The 24,475-nt window shown below is 53.5% G+C and overlaps 4 protein-coding genes and 1 pseudogene across 5 annotated transcripts, besides 1 other annotated feature; 4 read left to right on the forward strand and 1 right to left on the reverse strand.

Annotated features, from left to right (window-relative positions):
* Positions 1–3,341: 3,341 nt before the first annotated feature.
* NCS57_01020700 (uncharacterized protein) lies at positions 3,342–4,208 on the forward strand (the record flags this gene model as incomplete). The annotated part of the gene is made up of 4 exons (XM_053059958.1): positions 3,342–3,391; positions 3,523–3,595; positions 3,665–3,684; positions 3,797–4,208. The coding sequence occupies 4 exons, from the start codon at positions 3,342–3,344 to the stop codon at positions 4,206–4,208; spliced, it is 555 nt and encodes a 184-aa protein (XP_052910352.1).
* Positions 4,209–6,962: 2,754 nt separating this feature from the next.
* On the reverse strand, positions 6,963–8,096 carry NCS57_01020800 (uncharacterized protein; the record flags this gene model as incomplete). The annotated part of the gene is made up of 1 exon (XM_053059959.1): positions 6,963–8,096. One exon carries the CDS (start codon positions 8,094–8,096, stop codon positions 6,963–6,965), a length of 1,134 nt encoding a protein of 377 aa, XP_052910353.1.
* A 1,136-nt stretch (positions 8,097–9,232) lies between these two features.
* On the forward strand, positions 9,233–10,641 carry NCS57_01020900 (Beta-elim-lyase domain-containing protein; the record flags this gene model as incomplete). The annotated part of the gene is made up of 3 exons (XM_053059960.1): positions 9,233–9,458; positions 9,511–9,769; positions 9,819–10,641. The coding sequence occupies 3 exons, from the start codon at positions 9,233–9,235 to the stop codon at positions 10,639–10,641; spliced, it is 1,308 nt and encodes a 435-aa protein (XP_052910354.1).
* Positions 10,642–13,735: 3,094 nt separating this feature from the next.
* NCS57_01021000 lies at positions 13,736–15,916 on the forward strand (annotated as a pseudogene). Its single transcript has 3 exons — positions 13,736–13,929; positions 13,980–14,639; positions 14,695–15,916.
* Positions 13,736–15,916: a sequence feature.
* A 690-nt stretch (positions 15,917–16,606) lies between these two features.
* On the forward strand, positions 16,607–17,172 carry NCS57_01021100 (uncharacterized protein; the record flags this gene model as incomplete). Its single annotated transcript, XM_053059961.1, has 3 exons — positions 16,607–16,697; positions 16,750–16,779; positions 16,832–17,172. The coding sequence occupies 3 exons, from the start codon at positions 16,607–16,609 to the stop codon at positions 17,170–17,172; spliced, it is 462 nt and encodes a 153-aa protein (XP_052910355.1).
* Positions 17,173–24,475: the final 7,303 nt, after the last annotated feature.

Raw genomic sequence — 24,475 nt, forward strand, 5'->3', positions numbered from 1 at the left:
ACATGAAGTGTCTCGGAAGCGACTTGGTCGTCTATCAAAACAACCCGGCTCTAACAGCTCGGGCACTTGTTAGATGAGGCAGTGAAACCATCTGAAGATCGCCATTCGGATCTTCTCCTAACGTCACACCTCGTCAAGTTGCAGGCTAAGTAAGAGGAGAGTTGGCCTATGTTTCTGCAGGTGTAGCACGACAGGAATAATCCGATAATTTGATAAGAGGAAGAACTCGTCTGATAGCTTGCGGCACAAGGCTCATGGATGCGCGTTAAGGAGAGAAAGATTCCATTTCGGATATCAACGAGGCAATGCTGGATGATGACGACGAGTTCATCTGACCATCCAAGTCACGAGGCCTCCAGCGCAAAGGTTGTTGCCGCTTGTGTTGCCTGGAATAGGTAATTCCATGGCTTCGAGAGTGTTAGAGGCCTGGAGCTGGTGCCTGGAATGGACATGCGGACCTGTCGCTGACTGGAACTCGGAAGCTCAAGATGGGGGCCGTTTTCCTACATGACCGATCCAGCACCGGCGCAGCCAGCAGGTAGCGGAGGACTCCGTCTTATTGCTCAGAAGCTTGCAGCATGACCCGCAAGATGCGCGCTGGTGCAGGACACAGCAGTAACCTCCTGCGGAGCTCTCTCCAGACAGATCAATGAACGAGACAGCAAGGAGATCCGGGGCTTATGCTCATGATGGATGCCAAATGAGAGCTCATTGTTACCCAGCCACCACCTCCATCATGAACAAGGCCGACAGATGCACCCACCACGGAGCCCTAGGAGCTCTAAGCAATGGTTTCCCAACCATGGCCTTGCTCGCGAATCACGAAAGATGCTGAGCGTGAGGCACAAAGCCGCCGAGGCTTGATGCTTGCAGGGACTGCAGCCCAACCTGCGTTGCCGGTGGTGCACAACTTCATCGCATGTGCCCCTCGTGCACGCTTCCCTTTTCGGATTATTGATGCTGAGCGAGAACAAGAGGCACGGCATCTCGTGAGGAGAGAATCTTGGAGACTGGTGGATGAGATGTGGATGCTTGTGTTAGGACTGTCCATGCTGGTGTTGCAGGACACCTGACGCTGCCTGGCTTCGGTTAGGCCATTTCGCCTTACCCAGCAGTCTATGCCAATCGGAAAACGGAGTCTCGTTGTTGTACCAAGAAGGAAAGTGGACGATGGAAGTCTTCTTTGTTTCTATTTCTAAACATTCGAGTTTCTTCTGTTGTTGTTGTCTGACTTGGGGAGGTAGGTCAGGTCGAAACGGCAGGAACCCACTTGATTTGGACAGCCATACCTACCTTACCTTAACTCAAGCCTTATACCTGCAGGTCACGTCTTCCCCCTCTCCGTCACTTGTCTTTCTCTCGTCCTTCTCCCTCTTACTACCGAGGCCAACTTTGATGCTCACGCCGACCAAACCTTTCAGTCGCGCCGTCAGACTCCTCGACTTGGGTCATTTCAGATCTACATCGCCGCTGCTGCCTCGCAAAACTGCGCCTCAGGTCTGGTGATTGGATGATCCCGGCGTCATCGCTAGCAGCTTGATAACCTGGGCAGATATTCGTCACCATTTACCGCAAGAGTCACTCATCGTCAGAAGCCTTCTATGGTCGGCTCGCCATTTAGTTCGCCCAGCTCCTCATTCTGGTGTTCGCTCTCTCAAGACTCCTCACTGTCACTGGCTGGCGACAACGACCCCAGCTACATGTGCACCTGCAACACCACGCTCAGCACATTCAGACACATATTTGACAGGCGCTTTAGAACTGCCACAGCCTCACCACTCACATCTTGGGAACGGCTGATTCGCCGGGGTTCAAACTGACAGAACAAAAGGCAAACGGGATACCCGCCCGCCACGCTCAACCCCGAGACACGACCCGCTTAGATCTGGTACTAGATCGTCAAGTCCATCGTTGCCGCCTGGTACTTCACCCATCACCTCGGTTTGTTGCCGGATCCCGCCCAGCCAGGTCTCAAGGTCCCTGCAGCCAACCGCGACTGGGTTCAGCCAGAACTAAGCACCAAGATCAAACATCCATCTCCACCTGCACTGTTCCATATCATTTATCCGCTTTACGTTGAGCTCTAGCCGCCTTGCCAGAGACAAGGACCCTTATTTAAAGAGACAAAAGCCTCTTAGGCGCCCTCAGAAGACTAGCACTGACGTCGACGCCGCTCTCCAGCCCTGGTCGATCATCGCTCCGCCCTAGCAAGCTCGACCCCGGCCAAGCGAATGAGACGTCGCAGCGTCTAACCCACACTGCTGCCACCTCTGGGCTGGACCAGGTGATTGAAGACTGGAATGTCACAACACCCCGCGACGACTGCAATCCCCAATCAGTACATTTTGCGCACCCGCGCCCAGCTCACCCCTGCTCCGGCTTCTCTTGCTTGACTGCCCTGGGCTCCTTGACCTGGAGCTCTTCTAGCGATTCCCTGCTCCCCGGCTATCGGTAGAGCGAGCTGTCAGTGGTGTTTACACATTGAGCTGCGCTGGAACCCACCCAGGCTTTTGACGTCGACATCCATCTTTGCCCGACTCGACCTAGCCGTCCACCTATCTTCCACGACCTCTGTCTCTGTGCTCGTTTGGCGCTGCAACTACGCTAAAAGCTACGCTACCTGCGCCGCCAGGCACGGGTCGTTCCCACCACTTCCCCATCCCTTGCCCCCCTCAAGGGCCCCAAAGGCTCGTGCCCGTTGGTGGCCTTTGTGGTGGCCTCTGGTGGCCTTTGGGTGCCCTTTTTGGTGCCCGTCCGGCGTCTCTCGACTGTCTCGGCCGTCATCTCGTCCCAGGTGGGGCCCTATTTGTGCCTCCGCCCAGGCGTCACCTGTGCTGTGCCAATCTACTGCTCTGCTCCTTCGTCGTTGCACCACGAGCCTCTCCTCCTTCTACCATCCCCATCCCATCGCCGCCCGAGCCCGCCTCCGACTCCGACTCCGACGCCCAGACGCTGGCGCGCACAACTTAGCAGCAGCAGGTGCAGATGTTACTCGTCGCCTGCCACCGTCATACAAATCGCTTTTCTTCCTGAGCCGCCGTCCCGCTCGTTGTTCATCCTTGCCCTCACCAACCGCGACCCTGCGTCTGAGCACCAACACCAAGAATTGCCTTTGCCATAAAGCACCCCGCCCGCCACAACCTTGACCGTCCTCTGCGAGATCGAGATATTTTACGTACCTTGGATAAAAACACCCGCCATCCTTGGCGGACTACATTTTTCTCCATTCGCCCTGCCGTAATAGCTGGCCTATCCAGCTCTTTGCTCGATCAGCACCCCCGCCTTCACCCGACCGCTTCTGCCGCGACCCGACAAGCGCCTTCGGTGCCCCGATAGTAAACATGGCAGGACTTTTTCAGAGGGTCTACAATTGGTTAATGCGCATGTTTTGGTGAGTAGCCGTGTCCCATGAGCCGCTTGCTGAGCGATATGCTGCCACCTGGCTCTTCTGCCTCGTGCTTTGCTGCCCTGCCTCGGCTCGCCGCGGATCAACTGCGCCGACATACTGACAATGATGCGAAGGGCCATGGAGATGGAGGTGACCATGGTAGGCTTGCAAAATGCTGGCAAGACGTCGTTATTGAGGGTCCTCGCCGTAAGTGTCTCCTATATCGCTCCATGCTCTGCCGCTTGACCGCCTCTGGCTGACCCTGGTGATGAATAGGGAGGAGAGTTCACTCTTGAGTAAGCGCATCCCCAAGATGGCCCATGTCATCCCCTTCCTCCTAACCCGGATGGACCGTTCCGTCGGTTCCCTGTTGGCAGGGACGTAGTGCTAACCTCGGATGCCGCGCAGCTCGATTCCCACCGTCGGATTCAACATGAAAAAGGTGCAACGAGGCCATGTTACGCTGAAATGCTGGGACATTGGTGGCCAGCCTCGGTTTCGCACCATGTGGGAGAGATACTGCCGGGGCGTTAGCGCCATCGTCTTCATCGTGGACATTGCCGATATCGAGTTGATCCCCCAAGCCAAGGAAGAGCTCCACGACCTCATGGGTCGCAGGTCACTGGCCGGCATCCCGCTCCTAATCCTAGGGAACAAGTCTGATCTCCCAGACAAGCTCTCGGTGGACGAGTTGATTGACGAACTGGACCTGAAGAGCATACGCGGTCGCGAGGTGTGCTGCTATGGTATCAGTGCGAAAGAAGAGACAAACCTTGACGCCGTAGTCGAGTTTCTAATGAAGTATGCCACCCGTGCATGAAGACGACGACATGTCGGCATGGTGGCCGTGACACGCCTGTCTGCGGATGCAGCTCTTATTCCAGTCCGGCCTGGGAGAAAGGGAGCGAGCCTCTCGGACCTGGGTTCCTGGGTCCGGGGTGACTATGAGGAAGAAGTCCATGGCTGCCTGCCTCCGGGGCGTCAAGATTGAAGAGAAGAACGAAGGGCCGGCCGTGCGGCGAAGCGAAGGGGTGAACGAACGGTAAACATATATAAACTTCCTCTCTCACGAGCTCATGACTTTTCCAGATATCTGTCAGCCCATGAGCGGTTATTTCACAATCATGTCGAAGGCTTCTTCGCTGGTTTCTTGTTGTTATTATTCCGGGTGTGCAAGGCCCTTTTTTTTCTCTTTGTTGATGGAGCATGAGCTGGCATGGGTGAGAAAATTCAGCACTGGCTAGAATGGCGGAGAGGGCATTCTCCGAGGAATACTGGTTCTGTGCATGAGAACTGGCGCTTGCCAGTGGGTGCAGATTTTGCGCCGAGACCATGGCTGATGTTGTCGTTGGTGCTTCCGGAATTTCTTCTCTGTTGACGACGACGACGATGATATGATTCTTGGACGTCTTGTTTCTTGGCTGGGACGCGAATGTTTGAATAAGTAAGCACGGGCAATGATTTCGGCCACGAGCTTGTATGAGTACTCTTCAAGCGGCTGAGGAAACGGCTGATGACTGAATGATGATGTCGCTATGAAATTGCTTGGTGAGGATTTGGCACTATAACCAGCAGAAGAAGCGTGGGTTGATAGACAGGGAATTGAGATGAAGATGCAGCTTCGAGATGTAACCGGGATGTCTGAGGCATTCGCAGGTGTTTATCGTTGGCAAACAGGTCAAGATCCATTAAAATGAAGAGAAATTGGGACCAACGGGTTCTTCCTTGGGAGATTTGGACCGGCAAAATGTGAGAATGAGTGAGCCGGATGGCATGGGTCGAGTTCCATGGTCCTGGTGAGGCGGAGGAGGATGGTCCAGTCCAGGTGACGATGACAGGGGTGTAAATGTTGGTGTAGACGGATTCCAGACGGGGGAGAGGTCCTTTTGAGCCGTCCAAAGGGACAGGAGCGAGGCTGCGAGGGGAGCAGAGGGATCAAGATGAAGAACAAGCGTCAAAGCAAGCGACAAGTGAAGTTGAAGGGACGAGAGGGGAGAGAGGAGAGGAGAGGGGGGTTGTTGAGGGAAACTCTGGTCTGGCACTTCTGGGGAGTCTGGGATGGAGGCTACACACGGACCACTTGATGCGTTGGCCAACTCATCGCTGCAGTTGACAAGCGCCGCACGCCGCCTTCTGGCAGGCGACCAGCCAGACAGAAGGGAGGCCAGCGAGAGAGGCCCTGCTTGCCCTGCCTGCCCTGCCCTGTCAGTCAATCAATCCGATGATGGATCCCGTCCCCCCGCTCCCTGTTCCGCGCACCCACATACATACCTACATACATACACACGCGCCCGGCCGAGCGAAACGAACTGGTGTGTCTGGATGCAGCAGTGAGTGCAGTTGCAGGCCGAGGGGAGGGGGGGTCAAGTATCGTGGGTGTTTCTGACTGGGTGCTGGTGTTTTCTTGTCCGGCCAAGTGCTTCCGATGGACGGGGCCTGGTTTTCTTTTTCGAGGAGGACTCCATTGGCCTTTGGTTGGGAGTCGTCGTCTTGGATACAATGGATATCTTTCAAGTTCTTGATCTGACGTTTCGGTATTTAACAGACCCCGAGGGGTTGCACTCGGTCTCTCGTGATCAAACTGCCCTCGGAGGCTCCGACTGAACGGGGACGGCGGTGAACGGACGGAGGCGGAGCGGCAGGGCTGTCGGGACGGGGCGGGGCCTAGGCGAGGGTAACATGACGACGACGAGGAAAAGCAAAGAAAACACGAGATTTGGAGATGAGAAGAAGAAAAGAAAAGTAAAAGAGAGAGATAAGAATGGAACAATGGAAAGGAAAAAGAACACGAAGGGGAAAAGGGATAGAAATGCTATTTCCTTAACCCAACCCCTGGGAGATGAGCTGGAATTCACAGTCGACGAGAAAAAGGTGGATTTGGCCTTTTCATTGGAGCGCGGCCGGCGACTGTCAGCGAATCGTACCTCTTGCGCTAGACGGCATGGCTTTTTTTTGCAATGGGGCCCTTTTTTTCTCCTCTCTCTCTCCCTCTGGCGCGGCTGGTTTGCCGAGGAACCCCCTCGTTTCTTTCGATTCATTCTTCGAGGTTCTCATTGGGGGGGAACATTAGTTGTCTCTGATGGGTGGCCAGTGAGAAGCTGAAGATGGGATGTGACCGGCAACGTGCTGCAATTGGTGTTCTTCTGGTCAGAGCTTGAAGATGCCAAGTTTGAGAATGACTGATGAATTGTTTAGGGAGAGAGAGTCTTGCCGTTGTCATGGCTCACGTGTTGCGGCACATTCCATCCCTTCCTCTACAAGAATGCCCTCAATCACGCCGGATCCGGCGAACCCTTAGGGCAAAGGAAGCCGTCTTAGCGGAATGGAGCTTCCCGTTGGCCACGAACTTTTGCGCGAGCTCAGTTGTCAGATCATGCCAAGCTCAGGGGGGGTTGTTAGTGTGTGTATATCGGGACGAACGGGTTAAGTCAAGTTTCCTTGGCTCAAGTTGTTTGAGAGATGAAGACCGAGGGTATTATTATATCCTAAAACTCCTGGACGATATAGTACCGAGACACAATGCGAAACTCCTTATCCAAAAACGTGCATAACATCATGAGAAACCTTCATCTCATCATGGATAGTCGGTAAACCCCGCCGTCTCACCGTCCCTATTCAGCATATACCTGAACCTTTCCCTGTCCTCGAGGAGACACCTCGGGAGATCGACATTGTTCTCAATGCGTCGGAACTTGTCCACCTTGCGTCCCCAGAGATCGACACCTTGACGTACGGCGGCGGCGATTCGGTCCCGGTTGCGGAACGACTCGTGGTTCATCCACTCGTGTGAGAAGCTTGCCATCTTGTTGAGGAACTGGTCCACGGTTGCGAAGCAGGAGCTGCAGTGCCAGCCCGCGTTGGCCAACACGCCCTTTTCCAGATCTCGCAGAAAAGGGACGCCTGCGTCGCCGGTTCGCAGGTTGCCAGGGAGGATGGTGCCGCGCATCCCGCCGTAGTATGTCGCCTGGGGGAAGGGCCACTCGGGACCTTCGTGGAGGAACTGGAACGAGTAGTAGTAGAACTTGGAAGCCAGCGTGAGGCGCCGAGGGAAGTTGCACGTGCGAAGGACGAGGAGCGTCGCGGGACGGGGAATCTCATCGACATCGGCCACGAGTAGCACATCGCCATCTACGGGGGTTTGAGGACCTGAGAGCTTGGGAAAGACCTGCTCAAACATGGCGTTGCGTTGAAGATCCTCACGATCCCAATGACGGAGCGGCTTAAAGTCTTTCGGGTACTCAAGCTCGTGGTAGATCATCTTGTCGTGGTACGGCTTGAAGCGCTCCCAGTTATTTCGGATAGTGAGGTTCTTGGGACCGCCCTGGAACGTCAACGGCGCCTCGACGATGACAAAGTAGTCAACATGGTCGTAGAGCGTCTTGAGCCGGATCTCAAGAAAGTCGAGCTCCGTGTTAACCATGAAGAGGTCGTAGATCTTGCGGCGGCCGCCAGGGGCATCGGCGCGGGGACGAAACACAGAGTAGCCATGCGCGGCGCAGAGGCCCTTAGCAGCATCCGAGGCATAGTACTCGTGGTGAGGGCGAGATGAAAAGTCGAGGCGCGGGAGGGTCAGAGCGACGCTGATGTCGGCGTCTGTGATGCGGTGGACATGTGAGCGGTCCAAGAGGGGTTGCTTTGTGAGAAGCCATACAAGACAAATGAATGGTATCAAGAATAAGAAGCCAGATGGGCGATAGAAGGCGGCCATGATGGCAACATTTGCCGTAGCAGAAACGAGTGACAGTAAGAGAAAGAGAGTAAGTTTCGTATCAGTCCATCATGCGCTCGAGAAGAAAGGCGCAGCGCATAAGCAAGGATCCTGCGGTAGAAGATCGTAACCTTTACAGTCAGCACCTAGTCAGGCACTCGACAATCCTTTATACGAACGGGTGCTCGCTAGGGGCGGCCGCCGCCTCATTGCTTGCAAAAAGGTGTGCATGTGGCACTGCAGGTTTGATGAGCTTGTCCGACGGCCATTGGCTGGAGATTACGGGTTGGTTCCTGAGCGAACAAAGACGCCTGCAATTTAAAGGAGTCGACGCCTTTTTTTAATTTCCTCACTCACAATGTCGAGTCTTGTAGCATTTTGGGTCAACAGATGAGAATAACAAGTGCCGTTGCTGATGGATGTCATCGTCGTGGGCATATTCGTAGACGGGGTGCTTGGCTAGAGAACAGGCCAGATTCTTGGCCATCTTCTTGCGGAGGGGGTTGGGTTGGGTTCCCATGGATGCTGATCCTGTTGGATTTTGTTTCAAGATTCACAGCCTCATTGCGCCAGAGACAGTGGCGTAGCTGACATTTGGGCTCGAGTTGTAGGGCTGAGTCGAATTGGAGAATGCATGTCTCGTAACAGCCCGCCAAGCTGAATTGGCTGAAGCCAAGGATACTAAAACCCCTGCTATTTCTTTACATTGGCTTGGATTGGCCCCTCCGTAACAGGTACGGGGTTCCGTGTGTCCTTTCAAGATCTTGAAACGCTCTCAACAAGGGGGCCGGCTAACTCTCCCGAGAGCTGACGGGGGTAGATAGTGCTTACCGGCTATGGCATGCGCACAGTTGAACAAGCGGTTGTGAATAACCTCATCGAGGACATTAAGAGCATACTCTGCAGCAACCCAGCATTATGTCAGTCGTTATCGCGCCTCCTACAGGCGCGCCCTTTGACATGCACAATTGCGGGGGATTCCCCCGTTGCCGGAGCCGAGATGGGGCGGGTATCGGCTCTGTCGACGGCTGCCAACGGCCAAGACGACTCGGTGTTCCCCTCAATATCTCCGTGTCCGGAGGTTTAGGTAGCGCAGTCATTGTCCACGGTGCATTACCCGACACGTTAAACTCATCATGAGGCCCTCATCTCGACTCATTTCATCCTGTCTCTCTCGTTATAACGCACCCTCATCGACGACAAGATTCTCGGCAATTACCTCCAACTTGACCCGCTCAGTCGCATCCCCGCATCGTTTCTTTGCCTCATCTTCAGTAACCATGGGAGACTCAATTGCAGCCTCGGAAAAGACGCACAATGCCTGGATTGGCGCAAAAGGCCCAGCTGCCTTTGACCTGCGAAGTACCTCACCGTTCATTTCATGGTTCCAGCTCACCATTGACACTACGCACAGGTGATGTTGTGACGACTCCCACCCCAGCGATGCTGCAGGCTATCCAGTCATGCTCCCTCCTCGACGACGTCTTCCAGGAGGATCCTGCTACAAATGACCTCGAGGCTTATGTCGCTGGACGAACTGGCAAGGAAGCCGGCCTGTTTGTCCTCTCCGGAACCATGGGCAACCAGCTGGCCTTGAGATCTCTCCTCACACAGCCTCCTCACTCTGTGATTTGCGACTACCGCGCTCACATCTTTACCTCTGAGGCCGGCGGGTTCGTACTTTCTAAGACTCATTCGGACTTTTTGATTGACAATTGATAGCACTTCGGCTCTCACGGGCGCTCAGATTCAGCCCATCGTACCTAAGAATGGAAGATACATGACCCTTGAGGAGATCATGGCGAATGCTGTGCTGGATGACGACGTCCACGGCTGTCCCACGCGAGTCATCAGCCTCGAAAACACCCTCCACGGCATGGTCATGCCCCTTAGCGAGGTGAAGCGTATCTCCGAGTTCGCCAAAGAGCACGGCATCAAACTGCACCTCGATGGTGCTCGCCTTTGGGAGGCTGTCGTCTCTGGAGCCGGTTCTTTGCCCGAGTATTGCTCCTACTTTGACACTGTCACCCTCTGCCTGTCCAAGGGCCTTGGTGCACCTGTTGGAAGTGTCCTTGTGGGATCCAAGGCCACGATTAAGCACGCCCGATGGACTCGCAAGTCTATTGGTGGTGGTCTTCGCCAGTCCGGTGTTGTGACTTCAGCTGGCCGCGTCGCCGTCGAGCAGACATTTGGCGCCTCACCCAATGGCGAAGACGGACCCCTCAAGGCCTCTCACGAGACAGCCCGCAAGGTCGACGCTCTCTGGGCAAGCCTGGGCGGCAAAGTTGAAGAGCCGACCGAGACCAACATGGTGTGGCTGGACCTCAAGGCCGCAGGGTGCAGCGAGAAGCGGTTCATCGAAATTGGCAAGGAGGAGGGACTCAAGTTCATGTGCAACCGACTGGTGACGCACTACCAGGTTGCTCAGAACGAGGAAGAGGTACTGAAGCGGCTGAGAGCGGTGTTTGATAAGGTTCTCGCTGAGAAGGAGGATCTGAGTTCGAAGCAGCAGGTTGGAAAGGGAAGCGTTTATGCACCCCAATAGTCGTATTCTAGTGTAAGGACGGAATAGACAAGGCTGCATATCAAGTCGACTACTCAAAGCAGCCGATTTGAGCTGGTCATAACTTGGAGATAGAAGCATGTAGATGAACGTTGTCCATCCATTGATTAACCCTCTATTACCTGTGCCAAGTTGAGCATGCCCGTGGCGCAGTGCCTCGGTAGGTACCCAGCTACCCAACCTGTTGTTGGGCGGAATAAATCCATATGGTTGGGCAATGGATCATGCAGCCTCGTTACCTTTCTTGCTCTGTCATCTCTCACCCTCTCATCAGCTTCTTTCATTTCCGAGGGATTCTCTGCTCGAAAAAAGGGTTCAGCGTGGTAACATGGAGACACCACATGCCGTACGGCTCCCTGATGGCGTGGAAGACAACGACAAAAGTCTAGCCGAGTTCGTCATGAAAGAAGTTCGCTCCCCTTCTCGAAATGATGCATGCACTGCCTTCTAACTTGCTGACTTGGAGTTTCTGCAAGTTCGGTACAGACTTCTCGATCTCGCAAAGCGATGACAATGGCTTCGAAATCGTCATGGCTCGCCTCTACGAGTCCGATCTGACCGACCGCATCATCCTATTTAAACCCCAAAGGGGGATGTCTCAATTCGGATGCATACGAGTATTACGAAGTGGAACGACTAACCGAGACGGGGCCACGAAGAGGAAGAAAAGTCCTGTGTGGGACGAGGTGAGGGCTGTGGGCTCATATGTTGGGCTCGTACCCGCTGGTGCCCCTTCGAAGCCATGGTGGTCCAAGTCACCCCAAATGGGAGCATAGCCTCCCGCGTCCTCTTGAGTGGGTTACAAAGATGTCATCCAGCGCTTGAGAGGAGGTTCAAGAATATGGACTGGCCAATCTTCTCCCTGTGGGAAACCAGTGGATAGACCCCCGAGTCTTCGAGGACCACATTGCCTTATTGTCTATTGAACTACCTACCTTCAGACAAAGATGCCGCCTCTCCTCCTGGTGTCCGCAAGACCCGATGTCAACCTCGACAGCAGTGCCGTTTTCGTGGAGGGAAGCAAGACTGGCGACCATGGTTTGACTTTAACTATGCCACTTTATCAGAAATCTTCCAACAGGACCTTACAAGCGAGTATCAGGATTCAGACAAGCATGAACCACTACCAGAAGACCTACATATTTTCAACAAAGAAAATCCAGAGGATGTCTTGCGCAGGCTTGAAGTCCCGATCGTGGACTACTGCTTGCATGGGCGGAACGGGCATCCACACCTCGGCCAAGGAAGACGGAGGTTTCGCCAACATCCTCACCGGCGATACTAAACTCAGCAAAAAGTGGTAGCCGACAATGAAAAGACAAGGTAACAATCGCTTTCTCGAATGGCAGAAGATTGTTTACCAGGTCATTACCTACATGGCTATTAAAAACTCTCGATACGGGTTTATACTTACGGATGGATGTCTCGTCGCCCTGCGACTTACTCGCAAGCCTACCTCCGAAGTATTAGACGTGGAACGTACCCCAGGGGCAACCATAAGACAAATCGCGTTTTCATCTCAAGCTTCAACGCTGTCAGGCACCTCGGTGTCCCAGGACAGCAACCCACTGATCTGGGAATAGGAGGACTCAGAGTATGTCGTCGTCCCCGGGGGCGCACACGGATCAAATCGGCTCACTATTAAATCAACACTATGGTTCCTGACTATTTTGAGAGCTCACACGCGTGTCTGGAAACAAAAGAAACACCACAGAGATACAGGTTTAGCCCTGACTTATCCCAAAGGCCTTCACAGCATAATTTAAGAATATATTCAAGAAGTCCTAAAATTATGAAAAGATCATCTAGTATAATGCAGTATTTTAGACAATTATGAATGATTTTTATCATTTTTATAAGCAAGTACCTTTAGGGGAGGATATGCTGATGCTCCTCTGTTACTGTGGCCCAGTCTGGGTTCTAGACCAACAGCCTGACTCGATGTCGGCGTTATTGTTGAAGTAAGGCCGACTTGGCTCTGTAAGATGGACTAATATAAATTAAAGAATGAACTCAATTTGGCCGAGTAGCATTGAGATGGAGTGGAGATGCATAGCTTGTGGTCGTCTAAGCTTGAGGGTCATTGAGAAGTTGTTGGGGTTTCCAGCTGTCGTTGAATCAAGTTCTAGAAGCTGTTGTTTCACTCACTCGGGAAGACCGTCTTATTCCCTGCACGAGATGCCGTTCAAAGCAAACGTCTGTGATGCATCTCTCTCATCCAAGTTTGGGACAGCCAAGACGACTTAAACAACGCCGCTGACACGTCAATGACCGCGCGTCAAGTTCATGAAAGGACTCAAATTCCGCACTCTAAACGAAACCGGAAATGCAGCCAAAAGACTCATCAACGTCTTTTCAACGCTTGAGCTGAAGACTCCCCTGACGTCACGGACCAATCGGCCAAAACGACGATGGTGATGTGCCGAACTGCGGGGACAAGAAAGACAAGGATCCGTAGGCAGCGTTTTTTTTGTTTCCCCACGTTTGAATGTGGCGTCTGGGGTGAGGCCTTGTCTCGGCATAACGTCACTGGTCGAGACGACCAAGCCTTGGGAGGACGGGCCGAATTCGGGGGCATGATCATGATGATCCTTGGAGGGTCAGGTATTCTTGAGGATGAAAGACGAGAGAGCTCATCAGCCAAGCTTGGAATTGAACTTGTCTAAAGAGTTGAATGACAAGGCCAAGATGGTTAGGAGATGCACAATGACTTGAATGACGGAAAACGAAGCCCTTGGCAGCTTTCTTGTCAATTGTACGCTAGCATCTCGACGCATCCGTGAAGGTCGCCCCATGCTTCGTGGTGGAGGTGCATTGTGGAGGGTGATCGTCGTCCAAGCAAAAACAGCTTCCTTTCTGGGCTGGGCAGCATGGAAAGCCTGCTCACAGCTGGGGGAAACAGACGGTCACTTCTTGGTCAGGGATACTGGGCATCATGTCATGCCGTGCTTGGCCGAGTCAGTGACTTTGGTCGCATCGCATATATACGCAGCTTTCGTCCCTCTGATTTTCTCTCTTTTCTACAGTCAATTCACTCTTGCAGCTCTTCTCTTGAGGCAGATCTGATCAAGGAAAGCTTCAGTCGACAACAATGGGTGCGGTGAGACATGTTGCGACGGCCCTGGCCGCTTCGGCCACGGCCGTGTCCGCTCTCTATGTCAATGGCTCTGTTATTGCGCCGTGCGACTCACCAATTTACTGCCACGGCGATATCCTCGAGCAGGTTGAGCTTGCGCAACCATTTAGCGACTCCAAGACCTTTGTTGACATGTACGTTGTTGTCTCTCTTCAATGGCCCACTTGCACTAACACGCTTGCAGGCCAGCCATTCGACCTCTGGAAGAGATCCAAGAGGCATTTGACAAGCTCGAAAAACCTCTCAGAAACAATTCGGCCCTCGCAGACTTTCTCGATGAGAATTTTGCCGACGCTGGCGGCGAGCTTGAAGAAGTCCCCGAGGACGAGCTCGAGACGGATCCCGAGTTCCTCGACAAGATTGACGATACCGTCATCAAGGAGTTTACGGAAAAGGTCATTGACATTTGGCCTGACCTGACCCGTCGCTACAACAGCGACTCCAACAACTGCACAGAATGTCCGAACAGTTTCATCCCCATCAACCGCACCTTTGTCGTTGCTGGTGGTCGGTTCAGAGAGCCTTACTACTGGGACTCTTACTGGATCCTCGAGGGTCTGCTCCGCACTGGTGGCTCCTTTGTCGAGATTGCCAAGAACACTATTGAGAACTTCCTCGACTTTGTTGAAGAGTATGGCTTCGTGCCCAACGGAGCTCGCATCTACTATCTCAACCGGTCCCAGCCGCCTCTGCTGGCACAGATGGTCAAGATCTACGTCCAACACACCAACGACACCGACATCCTGGACCGCGCCTTGCCCTTGCTGGTCAAGGAGCATGAGTTCTGGATGACCAACCGAACTGTCGAGGTCTACATTAACAATGAAACCTTCCTCCTGAACCGGTATGAATGCGAGATGTCCTCCCCCGAAGCATCCGGACTAACCTGAACCTTGCAGTTATGACGTCTCCAACACCCGTCCCCGGCCAGAGTCGTACCGAGAAGACTATGTCACCGCCAACAACAAGTCCTACTACTCGGCCGAGGGAGATGTCTTTCCCGAGGAGGAGAAGCTCGACGAGAAGCAAAAGGAGACTCTGTATGGCAACCTTGCCAGCGGCGCTGAGAGCGGTTGGGACTATACATCGCGATGGATTGCTCGTCCTGAGGATGCTGCGAGGGACAACTACTTCCCTCTCCGATACCTCAACACCAGGGAGATTATCCCCGTGGATCTCAACTCCATCCTGTACGGCAACGAGATTGCCATTGCTGACTTTTACGCAAACGCCGGCAACACGAGTGCCAGCGAGCAATGGCGCGAGGTAGCCGCCAACCGCAGCTACGCCATGACGACCTTCCTCTGGAACGAGACGCTCTGGAGCTACTTTGACTACAACATCACATCCCAGTCCCAGTACATCTATGTGCCCGAAGACGACGACACAGAGACCATCGAAAAGACCACCGCTCCCAAGGGCAAGCAGGTTCTCTTCAGCGTGTCCCAGTTCTACCCCTTCTGGCTGGGCGCCGCCCCCGACTACCTCATGAGGAACCCCTTTGCAGTCCTTAACGCCTACAGCCGCGTCGCCGAGTATCTCGACACCAAGGCCGGCGGCATCCCCGCGACAAACTTCCGGACCGGGCAGCAGTGGGACCAGCCCAACGTCTGGCCGCCGCTGATGCACATCCTCATGGCGGGCCTGCAGAACGTGCCCCCTACCTTTGGCATCATGGACCCTTCCTTCATCGAGCTCCGCCGTCTGGCCCTCAAGCTCGGACAGAGATACCTCGACTCGACCTTTTGCACGTGGTACGCGACGGGCGGTTCCACGTCGGAGACGCCGCAGCTCCGCGGTCTCTCGGACGCCGACGAGGGCATCATGTTTGAAAAGTACGCCGACAACGCCACAAACGTCGCGGGCGGCGGCGGCGAGTACGAAGTCGTCGAGGGCTTCGGGTGGACCAACGGCGTGCTTCTCTGGGCCGTCGACACATTTGCCAATAGGCTCGAGAGGCCCGACTGCGGCGATATCGAGGCTGCTGATGTTGAAGGCGGCGGTGGAAAGCGCAGTCTGAGCGCGGTTATGCTGCATGCTAGAGATGCGAAGAGGGTTAAGAAGTTTGGACGGAGAAAGAGGGCTACCAAGAAGAGGTCGAGCCGTTCGTTTTGGGGATAGATGATGATGAGTGTACATATTTGACATGACATGACGATGACTGCATATTTTGAAGAGAGCCGCACCCGTTTGAAGAGATTCTAGTTTATACACTTTACGTTTAGGAATATAGCGATCTCTTGTCTGAACTGTGCATACCCCGGCATGCCCCCCCGTCCATGCCGGAATCGAGCATCTCCGTACCGGCCCCACTCTCGGGCGGAGCTTCCGGTCACGAGGGCCGACACCCCCGACACAACAGAAACAGATGATTTGCCATGTTATTAGAGAGGAAAAAGAGCGCAAGTCAAGGCAGAATCACGTGGATCAGAAACACCCCTACCAGGCATTCCAGTTTGCACCGCCACGCGAATGCGGTCTAAACGAGAAAGATCTGGGGCGGCTGATCGGCACAAGTAAAGACCCCAGCCACTTTCGCGACGGAATACGACGAATGCGAGAGGGGAGCATTGGGTGATGCGGCATCACCTTGCCGTAGCTTTGTATTTTGAGGCTTTCGATGCATTGATTATGGCTTTTTCGCTTCGCTACCGTAGGAGTATTTAAATACCACTTGACTCCCTCTTTTTTCATCATGACAAGATTCGACATTCTATCATTACAAGACGCTCACTCTTGTTATAACACACGATAATTATCATTCATCATTGAATATTTACATCGTCGTCGCACTCATACGCAGCCATCAAAATGGTCTTCGGTTCAACCAAAGAGCAGCACCACGGCAAGGAGCAGGGCGAAGTCGCCAATATTCCTCCTCAGCTGTCTGATCTGCATTGTTGTAAGTGAATTCACCATCACTCATGCTCACCCTCACTAACACTTTATCCTAGTCACCGAGACAGACGGAATCGTCACTACAAGTAAGCCTCTTCAGAAAAGAAACCAAGATCCTTGCCACTAACACTCATGCAGCCATGATGGATCTCCCCGGCTACCGCGTAGTCAAAGTCCTCGGCGCCGTCTACGGCATCACAGTCCGCTCCCGCAACATCGCCGCAGGCATCGGCATGGTCCTCAAGAGCATGGCTGGCGGCGAGCTAACCTGGTTCACCTCGATGCTGTACTCGTGCCGCAACGACTCCATCAGCCGCGTCGTCGAGGAGACCAAGAAGCGAGGGGGAAACGCCATCATCTGCCTGCGGTTCGAGACGGGAGACTTGGGAGGGTTCGCGCAGGCGAGCGCGTATGGGACGGCTTGTGTGGTTGAGAAGATTGAGGGGGCGAATGTTGAGGCTTCGCAGCTTGCAACGTAACTGGGGGAGTGTTGGATTTGTGATTTGTGTGGATGGATACCCTTGGATGATTCTTTAAAGGTGTCAGTGATTGCGGAGTAAGGCTTGAATCATTCATGATATGTGTATTGGTTAAGTCTCACGTGTAACTCGACTACTCATAGTTGACTTTGAATGTTTGTCTTTTTATCGGTTCAAGTTTAAATTCTATGATTCTATCATGATAATACCTCTTCCAATCATGCGTTATGACCAGATGATGCTCCGCAACATGAGTCTGTCGACGCTGGTTCGTAACTTGAGGCTGCCGAGAATGGCTCTGGGTATGAGCCTGCGGAAGATGTCCCAGTTGCATGTGCGGGAATTGACCCGTGGATACCAGTTGAAACCCCTGCCCAAGATCTCGAGCCTATGCCAAGGCGAATTTCACTGGAGGCGGTTGCGGATCAATGATGTGGCTCCTTGTGTGCCATCCTTCCATTCATGTGCGTGGTCAACTTGGTTCAGCCGAACCCCTTTGACCTCCATTCCAACTCCTTCTGGTGAGTTTAAGTAGTAACTCCGACAACGTCCTATGGAACATGTAGGCGTCTTGAAAATCGACCCAAGGTCCTGTCGATAGCTGGTAAAAGTCACTAAGCTCTGTAGCTCTGCCTCAGACTAGCCGCAATGCCCTCGAGGCCGAAAACAGCTGGTCTACTATCGTCTTGGTCGTTATGTTGACCTTGATTCTTGGAATCTCTGTGTTCCAGGTTCATGACCTTACGTCCGAGCTTCTCCTCGTGGTGCTGAAAAGAAGACACCTCCCCCAGGGGTAGAGGTTATTGACGAGAGACGTGACTTGTCGTTATCGCTGCTCGATCGTCCTGGCCCGAATCTCTCTGAGGATCTTGTACCCTTGCGTTCCAGCCACTGCAATCTCCCTCTGTGCTGCCGCCAGTTTGTTTTGGGCCGTTTTATCCCGAACTGATATTTATGACGCAGCTCGAAGCCAGATGCGTCCGACCACTGTTGGCCGAACGCCGGCTGTTGGTCCACCATCTGATCGTCCTCCATGGTCAGCACCTGGCTACCCGCCGTCTGGACGTCCTCCACGATATCAATGACTCCCGGCTGTTCAAGTTGTTGTTGCTGGTGGCTCGGAACACCTTGTTCAAATAGGGATGCGCACATCAGCAACCCCTGATCAGTTCGTCCGACATCGTAAAGCCAAAACCGGAATGTATCTCTCAGGAAGTTCGGCTGCCCCCAAAGCCAATGTCCCAAATGCCAATTGGTCAAGGTCATGAAGGTAAATAGGGAAATAAAGTTGAAATGTAGTGACAGGCCCGTTTTCATCGCAGACATAAGAGCGCGATCGGAAGGAGAACCCCCTGTTCAGGCCGCAATAGATCTTCGTCGGTGTCAAAATCTCAGTGTCCAAGTAGCAGTTGTTGGCATGGCTCTTCAAGGTGCTCGCCAAGATCTGTGAGCTGCAATGCTCCAACTTCGCGTGAAGAGTGTTTTCGTGTCTTGTGCAATGGGATTTGTTGACGAACAGCTGTCCGCATATCCGACAGGATAAGATGCTGTCATCGTTCTGCACTTCCACGATGCGCGGTAAGTAGTCGAGGGATGAAGAAGTCCCGATAAAGTCGATTCGTTAGCTTGAAGCAGCATCATCTACCACACCGCTCAGGAGGCTCGTAAGAAGTGATGGAAGGAGCTGAAAGGAGCCCTATCGGCCATCGTGTGGATGATGAACACAGAGGGCTCATCTAAATGACGAACAGGCACATCCTCCACATGTATGTCGATGACGTCTCGGGTCGAGGCACAGGGAACAGGTCGTCAGGACATGGCTCGATCACTTTGGTCTCGATGTGTTTCGTGCCTCGAGGTTGCGTTGTTGCTCCGCTTTGATGAAGCAACACAGAAGACTAGAGGGCCCTTCTTTTCAAGCTGTTTCGTGATTTGGGCGCCATGAGTATGCGTCCAAGCCTGACCTCACGAAAATAATGTAGTTCGGTCGTACATACGACTCTTGAAAATAGTCGCTGGTTCGGACCACCGCTGACTTCAGGATCGTCTCATCCATCTCAAGCTGGGCGGACATGTATTTGTCCACCAGATGGTCGACACCTGAGGGATGATCGAGGGATGATCGAGAAGGCAGACATGAAGGCTCAGGCTTGCTGTCTGCGAGATAGGCGGGAAACGAGCTGGACACCGCAGCGACGAAACCGCAGCGAAGGAGCCATTGAAGGCGTGAGCCAACTGCAAAACTCTTATTGTTTGAGAAAACCACGTGTTGGTGGGAATTGATTGGCAAATTTGCGGTGCCTGTCCTGCAACCATAAAGGCCACACTGTTCACAGATGGAGTTCTTGAGCAAAAATGGAGAGACCAGATTCCAGTGGAAGTGGACAACTCCAAACCCTGCCGAAAAAGAAAGCAGTAAAACGATTCCTCCGTGTATCTTGTGATTGGGGGTAGTGTCTCGATGAGCGTCGGCCAATCACTCAACCATTGAACTCGACGTGACGTCCCTCGCGTTGTCGAGGAACAGTTCCCAGCACACGATTGAATCAGTCATGGTGTGCCTGCAGTTGTACATGATTTACATCATCAAGATGGCTCGATTGAGATCCTCGAGCGGAAAGAGGCCAGCGTTGTCCCTAGATGCGCCCTTCATGGAAGGTATGCCGGGGCATGATTGCCTTCTGGCTGCCCGTTCGTTTGCCCTCACCTGAACCCGCTCTGTCGAGACTCGCTGTGACGTGGTGAATGGAAGTCGATGCTATGACTGACCCCTGGTGCCGAAGAGGGACAGCCCTGATGAGATGGCTAATACCTGGTAGGGACCTCTCAAAGATAGACGTCCGCAATTCCTTTGCAATCATCATTGGTTGCGCTTCATGCAGCGTTCATCGAAAGTCTAGCGAGGACTTCGAACCGTCAGTTCGCTCTCTGAGGTGAGCAGGCCGAGTTTGCTTCGTTCTGCTCTTCGGAAACAGCCTTTGAAGAATGCCGTGTGTTTGGCCCTTCTGTCGTTGGTCGGCAGTAGTAAAGACCGATGTGATGTCTCGGAAGATGGTTTCGTCAAGGGGAGACGAAGCAGAGGAGTTCAAGTCGGAACAGCATATCAAGTCGGAACAGCACATTTTGCCCATCCGATACATCGAACACAAATTCTCCGAAACCTTCCGCAGAGGACCCCAAGGGGCAAGGAGAGCCATGGAAGTACAGTGTCATTCATGGACCCATCGTAAAGGGTAATTCCCCATGTGATGCCGGAAGTCTTGCTGTCTCTCCAGAGCCCGCGCAAGAGGTCGTCCCGTGGATCGCAGTAGTAGAGACTAATCATCCCCGGGTCTATTCATGGACTTCAAACTCAACCCAAGTGACAGGTCACGCGTGAGGGGTTCGCCATCAAGCCGCGCTCCCTCCTTTTACGACACCAAGAGGTCCCGGGTTGATACCCGGCCGTCTCCGCTCATCAGGAGATCACGTCTTGGATAGAAAGAAGGGCTTGAGAGAATATCTCGTAGTCGGGCATCGATTGCGCTCTCTGGGGAATGGAGGGTAGGTGATTGGTGGTAGCGGGCGTGATCACTGACACTCTGTTCCAGAAGCGACACAGTCCCAGCATTGTGTAATCGGGTGATGTAGGGAGCAAGCAAGCTCACGCTGCTTTGAACCACCTATCCAGGCCCAGGGAGAGTGCTGGACGTTCGATATGCAGTTGGGTCTAGACCAAGGGCCTTTCGGAGCGCCAAGGATGGGTCAGCTCTGCTGCATTCTCAAGACGATGGCAATGCCTGAACTCGGCAGCATAGCGCAGGTCTGCAAGCAACCATGCTCTCCATCCTCTCGGGACGGGACGGAGGCGTTGCTGGAATGAACCCCCGAGTCATGAACTGGGCTCATTCATTCCAGGCATGTTGATGTGAGGAAAATTGTTCCTCGAATTGATATCATTCTCACAGTCTTGTCGTCTTGGTCGATGAGTCGATGGTGGATCTGTGGTGCCGACATGGTTGATTGTTGTCGGCCAAGAGTATGTTCAATCTCTTGACGACGCTCGTCGTATCCAAGCCGGAGTATGCCTCTCAGGCGAGTCGGAGGTGTTGTTCATTGTGGATATGACAAAGATCTCCCAAGTCCCAAAGATTAGAAACCATGTCCTCAGCCTAGGAGCAATCTCCGCAAGAGCCAAAAAACACTCCCCCCAACGGGTCATCTCGTCAGTCTCCACGACGCTGCTGACAGGAGCGAGTCAGAGCGGTGGGCCAGTAACGCTCAGGGTGGCATGTCTTGGTAAGGCTCTTCCCAGAACTTCTGGGAGTCACTATGGTTAAACTTGGCGGCCACATCGCCGACACTCACGCCGATGCGACGAGTGTAGTTGCTTGGTACTAGTGGATTCTGGCCTCTTTCCGCCCACCTTGGTCCGCAGATAATATCCCGCGTAGATTGAAGCAACGGCGAAGACATCGTCAGTCGGTTTGCTGGCGGTAGGCCCAAACCGCCCTTGAGTCCTTCGCCGAGAACTACTGGGCTCGCCTTCGACGGGTTTCAGAAGAGCGGAACATCCAGATCAACCTGGAGCGATAGTTCGCGCGTGATGGATTCACCATCGAGTCGTTTTCCCTCCTCTGGAAGGATCAGTAGCCTCCTGGTTGGTATCTGCCGGGCCAGTCTCCGCTCATCAGGAGATCATCATGAGTAGGGAGAAGGTATTGCCATTGGGCATCCACCAGTCTAAATCATCCCTGGGACCATGAAAACCCACCGCATTGACGGGCGACTGTCGTGGTCGGCAATAGACTCGGGGCGAATGCTATCCGTCATGCTGTCGCATCGTGATGCGTCTTTAAAGAACGGAGCCCCCTCCCACAGTTGATAGTAAATGCTGGGAGCAAAGTCGAGTTCGTTGTCCACAGGACAGCCGATTGACATGTTCCCGATCAAGTCAAGAATTGAACCATTCTTGGACCGACGTCTTCCATGGCCTCCCGCTTGTCTCCCACCTTGGTCGCATGGATCCCGAGCAGCACGTATTATACTCACGCACGCGCTTGGCCTCGTGTCTGTCATACTCCTGGATGAGCTTGACCTTGAGATCCACCATTGCATTTGGTACTCTAGGGGTGTAGTCAATGTACTTCTCTTTGACCACCTTGCCTTCTGGCGAAAGAAGCTGGCCTGTCCTCCTAACCGCCTTGCCGACCAGGGGAGCAGTCGGATCAAGTGAAGTCCCACTGCCATTGAATGTATAACGCGTGGTCGCCGAAAAGCGATCAATCGTGGTGATGCGGTGGCTGCATCATGATTCTCTTTGGCCTTGGTGAGGGTCGAGGCCCAAGAGTGTTTCTCTAAGGAATTCGATTCAGGACGAAAGACACAGGAGTGAACGAAGTAAACCGACGTCTCTTCCCTCCTGATTCCTCTTCGTCAACGGACATATCGATAGGGCGACAGCAAGCAGATGTCATAGAACATCCAAGCATCCTCATGTGGCCCCAAGGCGGCGCCCAGTTGCAAGGTCGAAGCATCTGAAAGCACGGTGAGAACAAAACAGTGTCTACTTCAGAGTCCTGTTTTTCGACACTCAGCTGTCTGATCGCTTCGTCGAGTTTTGTACGGTGCGTGGTCGAGGAGACAGCAAGGAGAAGGTAAAGCGAGTCCAGCTTCTTTCTCAGCACTTGGGTACGCCATCGTCGCGTCAAGGAGAAAGCCTCTTTCTGGAATGGCTCCTCCGACCTGGGAAGATCGGAATGAAAATCGGTCGAAAGACTTGTCAGGAAAGTCGGAGCTCCGGTGAAGCAGGCGGACGCCCAAAAGGTAAAGGTGTTGGCTCAAGAGCCACATGTGAAGTGATGTCGTGAGAGAGGCGCAAGAGGAACTCAGTACATGATTCCAAGACCCTTGGCGATTTCTGCTCCAGACATTGGATGGTACATCTGTGCTGTGTCGTGGGACGCGGGAAGTCGACAGTGGCTCAAGGTTTTCGGTCATGAGTTATGGTGTAAACCTCGCCAGCGTCTTTGCAAGGCTCGCAGTAGTAGACTCGACCAAAAGTCTGCCCATCCGCCTCGTGCACATCATTTCCCGTTGCAATGTTCACACTTGGCTTCCACTCCAGGATCGCGTATGGTAAGGTTTGGTGTTGAACTTCGCCGAGACATCGCTCATCAGACGTCATCGCACCCCTGAAAAGGGCCAAAACGGCACATAGGAAGGCCGGTGGGTTGCAGCGAAAGGGCAGTGGATGGTGTGAATGTGACCCAAGGCAGCAATGGTGGCGGCAACCCTAAGAAATGGGAACGTCAGTCAAAGTTCAACAGTCTGAGATCATCAAGCCCACTCACTAGTTCTAGCGAAGGCAGGCCAGCCAACCACCGTGTGTTCTCCAAGACCCAGGCAGCACAAATTCGAAAGCCGATACACGAGACCCAAGAGCAGTGAATGGTCGTTGTCATGGGGAGAGTTGATATTGCACACACTTCTTGCGGCGAGGACCGGTCAGGAGCATGCTGTCAAAGACCATGGTCAGGAGCCTGCTGTCAAAGACCACGGTCAGGAAGAACATGATGTCCTAGCTAGCCGAAAGCCCCAGCTTCCATTGGAAAGTCAAGGAGCCGAAGAAAGGCATTCAGGTTGCTGGGCGTTGGTCAATCAACCGTTGAATGCGGGAAAGCTGGCAAGCCAAAGAAACACGTCAGCCAAGTGGAAGAGTCCAAGACCATCAAGTTCACTTACACTAGTGTGTGTCGAAATGGGCCTTCCAAGGCAAGCACAGTCAGCATGAAGCGTAGGCTCCCGTCACCTGAGGCGCTGGGAACGAGTCCGAAACTGGTCCCCGGGTAGATAGGGACTGGATGTGAACGGTCGCGGCATCCGCAAGTGTCCAGAGCGGCCAAGGCAGAAACACGTGTAGTTTCATGGGGGAGTTGGTGTTTGTAGACACCAGTCAAAAGATTGTGTGTATATATAGAGTTGGTTGTCGAAAGAATCAGAAGTTCGGGGGGGACAGAGGGCGGGTATATATAGCCAAACTTGGCCCAGGAAAATCACTCCTCGACCTGACGAGCTCGATGCTCGATCGACCGATCAGTCGGTGAGCGCTTGTTCGCCTCTCAAGTTACTGACCGGAAATCCAACCTCCTTTTTCCGTCTTCGATGCAGGCCGCCTAAAAATGTGGCCTTGCTCAACTCCTCCTCAGCCTCTGATTGGGGGGCTGACCAAGATATCTTGAAACTCTGTTCCCGTGCCGTCATTAGCTCCCGTGCTTCTCGGCAATTGTCAACTCGTGTTGGTTGGATACTTGGATGTTGTTTG

The sequence above is a fragment of the Fusarium keratoplasticum genome, chromosome 8, assembly GCF_025433545.1.
Source record: "Fusarium keratoplasticum isolate Fu6.1 chromosome 8, whole genome shotgun sequence".
NCBI lineage: Eukaryota > Fungi > Ascomycota > Sordariomycetes > Hypocreales > Nectriaceae > Fusarium > Fusarium keratoplasticum.